Below are 13,662 nucleotides of genomic sequence, written 5' to 3'. Positions count from 1 at the left end.
AAGACTTCATATGACAAGTATGGAATGAACGAATTAAAATATATGAAAAGAACTTCAATGGATTTCTGTGATTGCAGTTTTACTATATTTTCCCATTTTTATGCGCTTTCATTGGTAGCGCTATGGTTTCACGTATGTAGAGAAGCAGTATTTCTTTAATGCATACTGGTCTAATATTAACAGAATTAGTGCTTAAAATAAAACAATATTTCGGTTTTAAAATTTATATTTGCAGTTACAAATCAAGGAAAAAATCAGAATAAAAGTGAAATCTTTCATTATCTTCTTTCTCATAGTCCAAGCTTTTTATAAAACGCTCCATGGTGACAGTTGCTTTTGAAGAATCTTGAAGGAAAAAATAATAAAAATATTATGAATGTGTACGTAAATTAAGCAATTAATATTTGAGTCGTCTATTATCAAAGGCGGCAAACTGTACATTTGGACAAAATTTTTTTATTGATATGTCAATACAGATTTATTTGAATATAATCGTCTCCTTCAAAGAATACGGTTCAAAACCTGCATTAAATAAAGGTTAATAGTTAACCTGTTATTTATCTAAGATGTCGTTCCGAAGAGTTTTGTGACTGCCAATGGAATACAAAGTCAATAATTCGTTTTTCTGATTTACCAATCATTGTCCAAAAGTCAGATTGCCGCCTTTGATAATAGTCGACTCATTTGATCTGTGAATACAAGTGCTTCTCTTTAAGGATTTTCCTTTAATCTACTTAGTCTGTGAAACAATATAACAACTAAGAAAAAATGAGTAAGCTCATCCTTCTTCACTCAGCCTTCTTGCGAATATTTAGAGAAATTCGAAAATGTTGCAATACTAAAAAACTTTGCTCATTTTATTGGTACCAGTTATTTTATTGTTTTAATATACATAAGTTTTAATATATTTTTTTACCATAAAATTACGATGCGGAGGGATCACAGTCATTACCAAGCCTGTTACAAAAAAAAAATGTGGGTATTACACATGCAAAACATATAGCTATTTATGTCCAAGTATTTCATACAAGATCAGAGTTACAACAAAAAGAGAGAGACAATTAGCTAGCAGATTTTATCAGCATCGCTTTAGACACAATGACATGAATAATCTAAAAGCGTTAGTTATACTTCTGGTTATAAATACCGAAGTAGATTAGTTTAATTTTAAATAGGTAATCGATACAACATTATGTTAATGATCTTATGTTCGGTTTTCATAATACTTTACTATGTAACAGAAGTTAGAGTACTCTAATGAGTGGCGTGTAACTTATTTTTTCTTTTTCAAAAACAGCATAAGGTCATTTAAAATTATGAATTTCTTTTGTATCTATGCTATATCAACTTACTGCCATCCTCTGAAAAAAAAAAAACCATGACTTTGTCAAAAAAGTTTTTAGTGTCAATAAAAAGAAATAGTTATTGTTTGATTACAACTTAAATCAGTAGGCATACTGCGTGATCGTAAAATTATCTTTGTGCGGAATATAATTTTAATCCATTCAGTCAGTTTGCGTTATTGAGTAACAATCATCAAAATTTACAGAAAGTTTTTATGTTAAAGCATTTTGGACGTCGTCGTGGCCTAAAGGATAAGAAGTCCGGTGCATTCGTGTAGAGCGATGCACCGGTATTCGAATCCCGCAGGCGGGTACCAATTTTTTTAATGAAATACGTACTCAACAAATGTTCACGATTGACTTCCACGGCGAAGGAATAACATCGTGTAATAAATATCAAATCCGCAAAATTATAATTTGCGTAATGACTGTTGGTAGGACCTCTTGTGAGTTGGTACGGGTAGGTACCACTGCCCCGCCTATTCCTGCCGTCAAGCAGGAATGCGTTTCGGTTTGAAGGGTGGGGCTACCGTTGTAACTATACTGAGACCTTAGAACTTACATCTCAAGGTGGGTGGTGCATTTACGTTGTAGATGTCTATGGGCTCCAGTAACCACTTAACGCCAGGTGGGCTGTCAGCTCGTCCACCCATCTAAGCAACAAAAAAAAAGCTTACGTTGTCAAGGTGGCTGGGTCTTGCATCCTTCACGTCCCAAACATGAGGGTGCGCCTGAAACAGAATTACATTTATCCTACCGCAATACTAATCATTGCTTACTGTTCTAAAAAAAAAGTGTGTGTGTCCGCTCCGACGCACGACTGGAGTTTACTGGATATAAATATAAATTTGTGTCAGTTGAATACAGTAAAATATGGAAGTTACGTATTCTAGTGAGAATGATCCGGGAGTTGCGGAACACGTGGATGCGGTAATTAAGTAAGTCTATATAATTCACTTTTACAATTAATATATAAGTTGTCCATTCACTGATAGAAGGAATTGTTTATATTTAATAAGCTTTATTAATAAATGATTTGTAGCGGGTTATATTCGGGTATCAACCCACTAACAGTTGATACGTTCAGGAATCGAACCCGAACGGCGTCCGGCCACAAGCAAAACGATGTCGGTAAATTAAACGAAACAATACGAGAAATAGTTCTATATTACGACAACACGATACACTACAGATTATTAACAAATTAACGAGACACAAAACAAACGACTAACAAATATATGAAAATACAATAATGAGAGAAACGCGCGATCAGTACGAGGCTTTGTGGCGGACTGCCGGCGCAGCAGCCCGGCGTCACCTGCGATAACGCGGCCGCGCGTTGGCTCCTGATTGGCGCGCGCACGCATCACCTGGCCAATCAGGCGCATAACGCATTTCGTGTGACATGCTATACTCTCTAGTACGATTTTGGTCCCCATAATTTTCATACCCCGGGCCTATATATGTAAATCGATTCTTAAGGAGTAAACTCCAAAAAACGTGTGTGACGTACACATAAAAAACAGATTACGCCTAAAGGCTAGTGTCTGAGGATAGTCAAGAATTTATGTTTGATTTAAATTATGGAGGGTAAAGGAGCATCATCTCAGTGTATTAAAAAGTGTGTTGAAAAGGGAGGATTTTTACTGGTGGTAAGACCTCTTGTGAGTCCGCACGGATAGGTAACACCACCCCGCCTATTTCTGCCGTGAAGCAGTAATGAGTTTTGTACGAATTCAGAGTAGCTTAAAATTCCGTTGAAGTTAAAGTAGGTAGTTGAAAATATAATTATTTTTTGAAGATTACCAATCATCAGTCAAATTTAGTAAATGCTTATCCTTCCTTGTATATCCTTGTATATCCGATGAATTTAATGATTATAAAATTAAAAATGTTATTAAAAAATTTAATTTGAAGTTAGAAACCTATATTTTCAAACATCTTTCAAACTTACATCAACTGCGTCTGCATAATTCTAGAAACAAAAAACAAAAGTCTAAAAACTGCAGGAGAATAAAAATAAAAATATTGAAATTTATTATGATAAAGTGATTAATAATTTCCGGTCTATGATTATACCTAAATATCAAATGACGTTAGATGACGTTACCCGGATAATGTCCTTTACCATAATAAAAAGTACCTATGTGTTAATCCAAGCTATGAACAATCGAAATTTTATTCAAATCGGAATTCATCGTGGTAACAAAATAGATAACTATAGCGTGCCTTGACATTTTTTTAAGGTATTTTATGACCTGGTAACTACGACCTTTAAGTCATGTCTTATTTTTATTTGTATTCTTATTTTTATGAAAAATGATAATATGAAGTGAAATGAAATGAAGACGATTAATTTGAGACATTAATCAACTGGGATGAAACTAAATGAAATGAGATGATATAGGATGAAATATAATCTTAGTAAAATGGTGGTCATTTATTGAGATTTTTTCAGGGGACTTTTTGGAGGATCCCGACAAGTTACGTCCAGCGGCTTTGTTTCATTTCCCCACATTTGTGTACTTTCACAGATATTAAACAGTTAATAAACCACCGTTATTACACATTTAAACCTGAAGAAACACTAAATAGACAAAATAAAACAAATCACACAACTTCACTCCTCACGCTCCCGCCAAGTGCACTTGACATTAAAAAAAAACAGTACAGATACAGTACATATTAGTCATAAATACTGAACTAGTATAATATAACGTATCGCTATCTTTAAAGATTCCAGAGTACCTAATATTATGTTTACGAATACCATACAAGAAAAAAAAATTTAAACGTACGTTGTTTCCCAGTCGGTTGGAGTTTGCGTCCTGCGCATGACAGGAATGTGAGTGCATCTGACAAAAAATAACACCAATATTGTAATATTTAAATATATTATGTAAGTATTGGATACGAGCAAGCCTTGCATTCCGAATCGATGTAATTGGATATTGAAGTATCTTATAAACTTACATTATTGTCGGGACGGTTGGAATTCAACTCCTGGCCCATCCAAGGATGAGGCTGGACCTGAGCGATTGTACGATTGATTAAACTTTTTATTTAATGAAAAAAAAATAACAAATTTGAAAATATACGAGATAATCATTATCATCAATTAGATGATCAGTGATCGTTCAGAAATAATACAATGATATCGAGGGGTGAAAGAGAATTTCGTTTAAGAGACAATTTTGCAACTATACAGGAGAGCCATTTAAAGTTTAAAATTTGGAAAAAAATATCATAACAAAAAAACCTTCTTTAGCTATTCGAATGGAGTAAACTTAATTGAAGTTCAATTAAAAACATCGAACTGTTGATTCTGATCTATCTATCTTCTATCTATATAAATAAAAATTAATTGCTGTTCGTTAGTCTCGCTAAAACTCGAGAACGGCTGGACCGATTTGGCTAATTTTGGTCTTGAATTATTTGTGGAAGTCCAGAGAAGGTTTAAAAGGTAGATAAATATGAAAATGCTCGGAATTAAATATAAAATAACAATTTTGTTTTTCCTTTGATGTGTCCCCCGTCTGACGGATTGCTTTTGTTTGTTTTAAGTTTATTTTATACAAAAGTTTAGGTCTTTTATTTATCGATTGAGGCACTACGAAGTCTGCCGGGTCAGCTAGTACCAAATAAAACGCACCGTTGATTACAAAGATAAGCGTCGCGTGTTAAGCGAAATGTTGCTTAAACAAAATAGTCTTTCAGCCTTCGATATAAATAATAATAAATAAGTATTAAGTTATATTTATATTAAGCTAAATACTAACCAAAACTTGTATATACGTTTGTCTATGGTCGATGCGATATACAAAAACTGCAGTAACGTTTTATTCCAAGTCGTTGACTTGGTCGAGGATAAAACTCGAAATCTTTTGATATACCTAAAGGTTTTTTTTGCAAGAGCTTTTGATGAATTCATAAAATTTGTGTAGGTACTTACCGCACGCGACGAATACAGATGAGGTACCTGTGAAACCAAAATGACCGCGGCTCATTATCCGCACTAATATATTTTAATGTGAAAGGGTGTTTGTTGGTTTGTTTCTAGTTGCTACTTTCACGTAGAAACGAAGCGACAAATTAACATGATTTTTTTAAAGTTATAATATTATATCAGGAGAGTGACATGGACTATCTTAATTAGAAAAAAAATAATTAAACTCCCACGGGAAATCGCTCTGACACTTTTCATGCACCACGTGGAAGAAGCTGGTTTTTTTTTACCCAAGCTGATGCCCTTGACCAGACCATTTCAGCGTAACCCTAACAAGTAGGTGTGCTCACGGGGCTCAAACCTGACGACATTGCTAACGCTAATCCTAGCAAGAGCCGTGCTTCGCAGAATCTACCACCGGATCGGAAACGCGACTCACTGAGACGATCCGGCGAGAAGCTCAGTAGGCTGTGTCTGTGGGAGGAACTCAGTGGGGTGTGTCTGTGGGAGAAACTCAGTGGGCTGTCTGTGGGCAGTGTGAACATGTCCATCGTAATGTATGGTGTGCGATTTTGTTGTCCTTTGAGCTATATACTATATGCTATTATATTATAGCGTAGTCTGAAAGCGGCTTTAAGATTAAAAACAGTCAACAGGCAGCTATGATTGTACAATAGGCGGTCTTATCGTTAAAAGCGATCTCTTCCAGACAATCGTTTTATAAGTAGAAGTTCTAATAAAGATAAAGATAGAGCTGGTATGTTGCGTTATACTATTAACAATATTAAAGAAAATACATACATGTCGGATTAGCTCAAAGTACATAAATAACACTACTTTGGTAAAGTAACAAAATTTAATAAGATAATACGCGTTGTAAAATGTTCACACTCCTTTTTTTATGATTGAATGGTTACTGGTGGCCCGGAGGCCTTTCCAGTTTCACCAGGACAGGTGGGCGAGCAAAGGCTCAGCCAGGAGGGGTGGGATTTGCTAACAGCTACCCGAGCGCCTCCGAAGGAGACCTAACAGCTCAAGAGCAGCTGCTTCGCGAATGAATCTACTACCGGATCGGAATCGCGACCCGCTGAAAAGATCCGGCGAGAAACTCAGCGAGCTGATTCATGAGTTAGGTTGCAGGGCGAACTCTTTGTCGAGTTCGACGAGTACAGTTACCAGGGTTCCTAAGCCTGCTCCTAGTGTTAGAGCTGAAGGCGTCTAATGCAAAGGTTATTGGATCTGATGGATCCGTAAGGACGTGTCTAGGGCGTCGACGGTGACTGGCTCCTGCGTGATCAGGATTCGGGGAGTAATCAGCGGCGGCAACGATGAGGCGATTATCATGACGCATAGCCTTATCGAAGTACCGTTCCGACGCTGACTTTATTTCTGGATAGATTCGAGGCCCAGGTCGTCGTGCAGGTCAACGTTCCTCACGAACCACGGAGCTCCGATAGCTAACCTGCAAAAACGGGATTGTAGAGATTGGAGGGTGTCTATGTGTGTGCGGGCCGCGTGAGCGAACACCACACTCGCGTAAGTCATGACGGGCCTTATGCAAGTTTTGTAAAGTGTCACCTTGTTCCGAAGGGACATTTTACTGTTCACACTCCTAATGCCCGATCGCCATCTTATTCATCTCCCTTCCGTCCCTTTCTTCCTCAAACATTCATCTCTTTCACTCTAAACGTTCCGTTTCCCACATACATACAATAAATATATATATGTCGTTTACATATAAAATGTATCAGTTATATTGGTTTAAGAAAACAAAAACAAAAAATATTAGAATTGTCTCACCGCATCACTGTTGTAATTAGGGTAGTTTAAGTTATTCTGGAGAAAAAAAAAACACCCACATTATTAAGCGAAGGCTACACTTTGTTGCATGAACGAGCTATTCACAATGTGATTTTTTTATTGTCTTCCTAGATATACGAGTATACGGCCCACCTGATGGTAAGTGGTTATCGTCGCTCATGGGCATCAGCAATGTTATATCACTTAATAAATGAGGTCGTGGTCACAATTCTATCGTGTAACGATTGATCCTTCAAGCCGTAATTTCGGATTGATTTACGGCAAAAATAGGGGGGAGGAGGATTTTTGGAACGAAGTTCCTTATGGGACGATGCGGAGGAGTACCCTAACCGGGAAAAAACGTCCGTAACGTAAGATTTTTATTATTTATGTATAGTCTTAGTATGGTGGCTATACAGTGTCTTATGTATAGTCTACGTGATGAGGGTTATTATTATTTTAATAATTGTAATAGAAAATTTAGAAATAAATAAATTTTTTATTTTATTTTTTTGTTTTTTCTATTTATGAGATTATTGATTATAATTAAATTTTGTTTTAAATAACAATATTTAATTTCTCTGACATCAATTTAATTAATTTTATTTTTATCAATAAAAAAATCATAATAAAAAATGTATACCCGAATAATTATTTTCTTTATACCTCGAATTGAACTTAAAATTAATATTTTTATAATAAGAAACTTCGTTCCTATCCGGTGTCCCACGACACCACACTTTTTTTTTTAATTCTAGTTGACAATTATTTAGTAGATAGATAGATTTAGTTAATTCTAGTTTAGATTTAATATTAATAATGCAATTTATAATGCTTTTGATAATAATAACTGCACCTTGACATCCAAAAAATATGCATTTAAATTAATAGACATAAATAATATAATAAATTTTAGAAATTTAAGGACATCAAAAAATGACTTATTTAAATTAAGTAATAAAAATTTTAGACAAGTAGCAACATCGCTACAGTATTTTATACACAATTTCCTAGCTATAAATTTAGCTAAAAAAATACCTGCTTCTATTGAGCAGGAAAAAAATTTGACATGTTTTAAGACTTTGGAATCTGCTTCCAATTTAAATTAATTGATAAGACAAAGGAGTCACACTCTTGCAATTACAAATCAATTAATACAACTAGACTATACCCATCAAAAGACGTTAACGTTTCAATTATTAACATATTCAATTTGGTGCATCAAAATTTACAAGGGATGATGGGTAAAGAGCTAGAAATTGAAATGTTTTTAAATATGCATAATATTAATATATTCTGTGTTACTGAGCACTGGTTTAGAAATTATGAATTATTGTTTAATTTTAATGATCACCAGTTGTCAAGTTCCTTCTGCAGAGAGAACGCTATTCGCGGTGGCTCACTGATTCTCGTTAGTAAATGTTTGAAATGTAAGGAACGAAAGGATGTAGTGGCCCTCTCTGTTGAGAGAATTATTGAAATTTCCTGTGTTGAGCTTGAGCACCTCATTGTTGTCTGCGTCTACAGACCTCCTGATGCGTTATATGATTCTTTTGAAAATATTTTGGAAAATGCATTGCTGAAGCTTTCTGTTTCTAATAAACAAATTTTTGTATGTGGTGATTTTAATATTAATCTTTTAGAAAACACAAATACCACTATTAGATTCAGAACACTGTTAAAGTCATATAACCTCCCAAATTTATTTTTAGAGCCTACTAGGACAACGACCACATCGGCAACATGTTTAGATAACATATTTACAAATGTAACACCGATTAACAAAAAAATTATTAATCAGTTAACATCAGATCATAGTGGACAATTTGTGTCTTTTGAATCTAATATCAATTCTATAGATAAAAATACTCTTGTGATTGTTCCTATTAATAAAAAACGAATTGAGAAGTTTAGAAAAAATATTAAGCAGGAACATTCAGAAATTATTTATAACCATAACCCAAATTTGTCATACCAGAATATGTTTGAGAGAATTAATTTGGTCTTTGCTGATGTATTTATTCCTAAAACTGTAACATTAAAAAACAAAACAGTGTTCAGCGAGTGGGCCACCACCGGAGTGTACAAAAGTAGAAAAAAGTTATATGATCTGTACTCTCAAAAAGCCTATAATAATGATGAAACATTTCATCAATATGTCAGGAACTATTCAAAAGTATTTAGAAAAGTTTGTTTAACGGCAAAATCTTTACATTTAAGTGATTTAATAAAAAATGCCCCTGACAAGATAAAGATGACTTGGAACATCATTGGTAGAGAAAGTGGAAAAGTCAGAAATAGTCACCAAGAATTCTCATTAAAAATAGATGATAAATTGGTAACTAGTCATAAAGATGTGGCTAATGCTTTTGAAAAGTTTTTCTCTGACATTCCAGTTTCAACTACCACTTCTCTAAATTCATCCCCCACAGCAGCTGAAATATTATTGCATAAACATGTCAACAAATGTAATGAAATTTTTAAATTTAAGGAAATTAATTCAAGCAATATAATAAAAAGTTTTAATAGCCTTAATGTAAAAAATACAGCTGACTTGTGGGGAATATCAGTAAAGGTTTTGAAGTCTGTAATAGACATTATTGCTCCTCATCTTGCTAGTATTTTTAATGATTGTATTAGGTGTGGTGTATTTCCTGACTTAATGAAACATAGTAAAGTGATTCCTCTTTTTAAATCTGGTAGTACTGATGACCCCTCTAACTATAGACCTATTTCAGTACTCCCTACGTTGAGTAAAATCTTTGAAAAAATAATTTTGACACAACTTTTAGAACATTTTAATTCAAATAACCTGCTTCATAATAAACAATTCGGGTTTACCAGGGGTCGCTCTACAACTGATGCAGGTGCTTATCTAGTCAAAAATATTTTTAAATCTTGGGAGGAATCACATGATTGTCTTGGAATTTTCTGTGACTTATCCAAAGCATTTGACTGTGTTGAACATGAAACATTGGTGAGGAAACTACATCACTATGGTATTAGGGATGGTGCATTGGAACTTATTACTTCCTATTTATCAGGACGGATACAAACAGTAGATGTGAAAGGTAATAGATCTTCAGGTACCTTGTTGAAAATGGGTGTACCTCAGGGTTCCATTTTGGGTCCTTTTTTATTTCTAATATATATAAACGATTTACCTAGTTTTATTGAGTCCCGACACGAGGTCGTATTATTCGCAGATGATACATCTTTATTATTTAAAATTAAACGACAATTACAAGTCTATGACGAAGTGAATGATGCGATTTCGTGTGTGGTTCATTGGTTCCGTATCAATAACCTATTATTGAATAGTAAGAAAACTAAATGTATTAAATTTACTTTAAAATGTATTAAACCATCTTTAAATGTGAGACAAGTGGATAGTGATGTAATTGTTTCTGAGGAATCATTGGAGCTTGTTGAGTCAACCGTATTTCTTGGTATAACAGTGGACTCCAAACTGCAATGGGGACCTCATATTCATAAATTGGCGAGTAAGCTCAGCTCTGCAGCATACGCAGTAAAAAAAATTAGAATGTTAACAAACGCGGACACGGCTCGTTTAGTTTACTTTAGTTACTTCCACAGTGTCATGTCCTATGGCATTTTGCTATGGGGCAATGCGGCCGATGTAGAAACGATATTTATTCTGCAGAAAAGAGCTATACGCGCTATTTATAACATGCACTCAAGGGAATCCCTGAGGGAGAAATTTAAAGAAATTAAAGTTCTCACTATGCCATCCCAGTACATTTTTGAAAATTTGATGTATGTTCGTAAACATATTGAGGAGTTTCCTAAAAAGTCGGACATACATAATAGAAATACTAGGAACAAACACAAGCTTGTTGTGCCGATGAGTAGGTTACATAAGATACGAAATTCATTCGGGTGTTTGTCTGTGCGCCTGTACAACAAAATTCCACAAGATGTTCAGAACCTACATATACATAGGTTTAAGAAAACTGTTAAAGAACATCTGTGCAATAAAGCTTACTATAAAGTCAATGATTATCTAGAAGATTGCACAAAGTGGGAATGAGTTGCTCGCTCCGGGCATTTCAATATTGTAGTAATTGTTACGTTATAATACTCATTGTAAAAAACTCATATTTAAAAAAAATAATGTAATATTAAAAAATTTATAAATAATAATTTATTAAAAAAAAAAAAAAAAAACATGCCCGCTGAGTTTCTTGCCAATTCTTCTCAGGACGGAGGCTAGTTCTTGTGAATTGGCGGTAGTTCTTTTGACGTTCAACAAGTATGTACTTTCATTTATGTTGAATAAAAATTTTTTGATTTGATTTGATTTGATTTGATTTGACACGTTGATTGCTATATATGTCACCGGTACCCTACGTGGCGCACTGAAGTAATAATGTCGATTTTAGCGCAGCAGCACCCCTAACGGCAAACGTTCCAACTCCGTTAACTTTTGCGCTATCGAGAACGTTAAAAAACTCTCACTAAGCACACCGCTCTTTAATACAACGGTTGCTCCACCTTTAAAGCCGCTTTGTGCTTCGCGGTAGAAGCAGGCAGGGTAGTGACGAAAGAGTGACGTCACCAGTAATGATGATTTAGTAGAAAATGAAGATACTCACGTCTCTACGTCCACAGCAGTCGTCCTACACGTAAACAAGAAAATCTAGTTATAGTATACATCATTTTATCTCCTACTAGCGGCCCGCTCCGGCTCCGCTCGGGTCAACAAAATTTTCAATTATATTTGACGTTGTTTTATTTTTCTAAATAAATGAACACTTATAGCGGCATAACTATAAAGCCTTCGACAAACAGAACGCGTACTTAGCGCGCGTCAGAGCGCTAATCTAACGCCGGGCTATAGCGCTCACAGCGCTGCCGCTCTGTTTGACGGTATAATACCGTAGTAGTACAACACATCTCGGCGTCATAGCGTAGCGCTCTGACGCGCGCTAATTACGCGCTCTGTTTGACGAAGCCTTTATAGTTAGACATATGTAGTTGCGACACTTTTCGTAAATAATGATGTGTTCTATAAAGTCGTAGTACATTATTTTATTCTCTCATCAATAGTTTTCGCAGGGCACGCGATGTAAAGAAGATTTTAGGTAATTTTTTTACACCTTCGGTTACATTATTGGAGTTTTACTAAGGATCCCTAATTTTTTTCAAAAAATATTATAGCCTATATCACTCGAAAATAGTGTAGCTTCCAAACAGTGAAAGAGTCTTTCAAGTCGGTTCAGTAGTTTCGGAGCCTATTCAATACAAACAAACAAACAAGTTTTGAAGTCGTCGTGGCCTAAAGGATAAGACGTCCGGTGCATTCTTATCGAGCGATGCACTGGTGTTCGAATCTCGCAGGTGGGTACCAATTTTTCTAATCAAATACGTACTCAACAAATGTTCACGATTGAGTTCCACGGTGAAGGAATAACATCGTGCAATAAAAATCAAACCCGCAAAATTATAATTTGCGTAATTACTGGTGGTAGGACCTCTTGTGAGTCCGCACGGGTAGGTACCACCGCCCCGCCTATTTCTGCCGTGAAGCAGTAATGCGTTTCGGTTTGAAGGGTGGGGCAGCCGTTGTGACTAATACTGAGAACTTAGAACTATATCTCAAGGTGTGTGGCGCATTTACGTTGTAGATGTCTATGGGCTCCAGTAACCACTTAACACCAGGTGGGCTGTGAGCTCGTCCACACACCTTTTTTTTTTTTTTTTTTTGGTCAGGAGGAAATCGCCGGACTTCCGCCCTCCCCTGGGGATGGAAGGCGGGGCATGTCGGAGTCGAACTGACTAAAACCTCCTGTCGCTCAACAACCCGCGTCCGAACCTCGCATGGGACAGAACCCATGCAAAGGCAAAGGGGGGAAAGTGAAGCGTTTAGTGCGGAGCACATCTCTCCCATCACCCTCCCCCTCGGGACGCCGGACCGGCGGTCGTCGGCGCCACGACCACCAGCCCTCTCGGTCGGCAGGCTATCCGGAGCCCGCCTAGATGGCGCCGGTTAGAATGGTCTATCCTACGGAATACCCCGCTGGGTCAGAACCAGCGTGGGTCGAGGATAGCCGGCCTTCCATCACCCGGATGCTCTTGCGTAAAACGCGTGCAGAGCAGCTTGCACGTCGTCTTCTTAGGCCCCCTTCGCCTGTCCCCAGACCGACATATGAAGGGGACCCGAAACACTTAGAGGGCCAGGGCTTGGGCGAGATCCGCCTCCCTGGCCCCCGCTCGACGGCGGCGGGCTTGCGTGTCTCTCACGCGCCCCGCCGCCTCCTTCTGCGAGATGGTGCACTCGCAGAAGTCGAGCATCGCCTTCCACGACTCGTCGTCGCCGAGCATCGATGCCACAACACTCGGCAACGACAAGTCGTTTCCTATTTTTGCGACGAGGACACGGCGCCACCCCTCCCATGCGGGGCAGGCGACGAGCGTGTGCTCCACCGTGTCCAAGCCGCAACCACAATGGTGGCACTCTGCCGTCGGCTCGGCTCCGATCCCGTCCACACACCTAAGCAATAAAAAAAAAAAAAAAAAAAAAAAAAAAACAAACAAATCTTTCCTCTTTAT

At 36.9% G+C, this 13,662-nt stretch overlaps 1 protein-coding gene across 8 annotated transcripts in view; it reads right to left on the bottom strand.

Annotated features, from left to right (window-relative positions):
- Positions 1 to 208: 208 nt before the first annotated feature.
- Positions 209 to 13,662, bottom strand: part of LOC101736124 (uncharacterized) — a 36,246-nt gene continuing 22,792 nt past the window's right edge. Inside the window, exons 18-27 of one of the 8 annotated variants that reach the window (XM_038020122.1) lie at positions 11,706 to 11,729; positions 7,090 to 7,125; positions 5,296 to 5,322; positions 4,317 to 4,373; positions 4,142 to 4,198; positions 3,298 to 3,318; positions 2,021 to 2,074; positions 1,353 to 1,361; positions 917 to 957; positions 209 to 345 (exon numbers count right to left, since the gene is read on the bottom strand). In XM_038020122.1, coding sequence (XP_037876050.1) covers positions 949 to 957; positions 1,353 to 1,361; positions 2,021 to 2,074; positions 3,298 to 3,318; positions 4,142 to 4,198; positions 4,317 to 4,373; positions 5,296 to 5,322; positions 7,090 to 7,125; positions 11,706 to 11,729 — 294 coding nt within the window. In that variant the 3' untranslated portion in view covers positions 209 to 345; positions 917 to 948. Of the gene's footprint in view, positions 346 to 916; positions 958 to 1,352; positions 1,362 to 2,020; positions 2,075 to 3,149; positions 3,203 to 3,297; positions 3,910 to 3,962; positions 3,977 to 4,141; positions 4,199 to 4,316; positions 4,374 to 5,295; positions 5,323 to 7,089; positions 7,126 to 11,705; positions 11,730 to 13,662 lie in introns of those variants that run through there. The other 7 variants (XR_009976430.1, XR_005246248.2, XR_005246247.2 and 4 more) reach the window with 7 other exon arrangements.

Source organism: Bombyx mori, chromosome 24, assembly GCF_030269925.1.
Source record: "Bombyx mori chromosome 24, ASM3026992v2".
Classification (NCBI taxonomy): Eukaryota; Metazoa; Arthropoda; class Insecta; order Lepidoptera; family Bombycidae; genus Bombyx; species Bombyx mori.
This window is presented reverse-complemented; position numbering and strand designations above follow the sequence as displayed.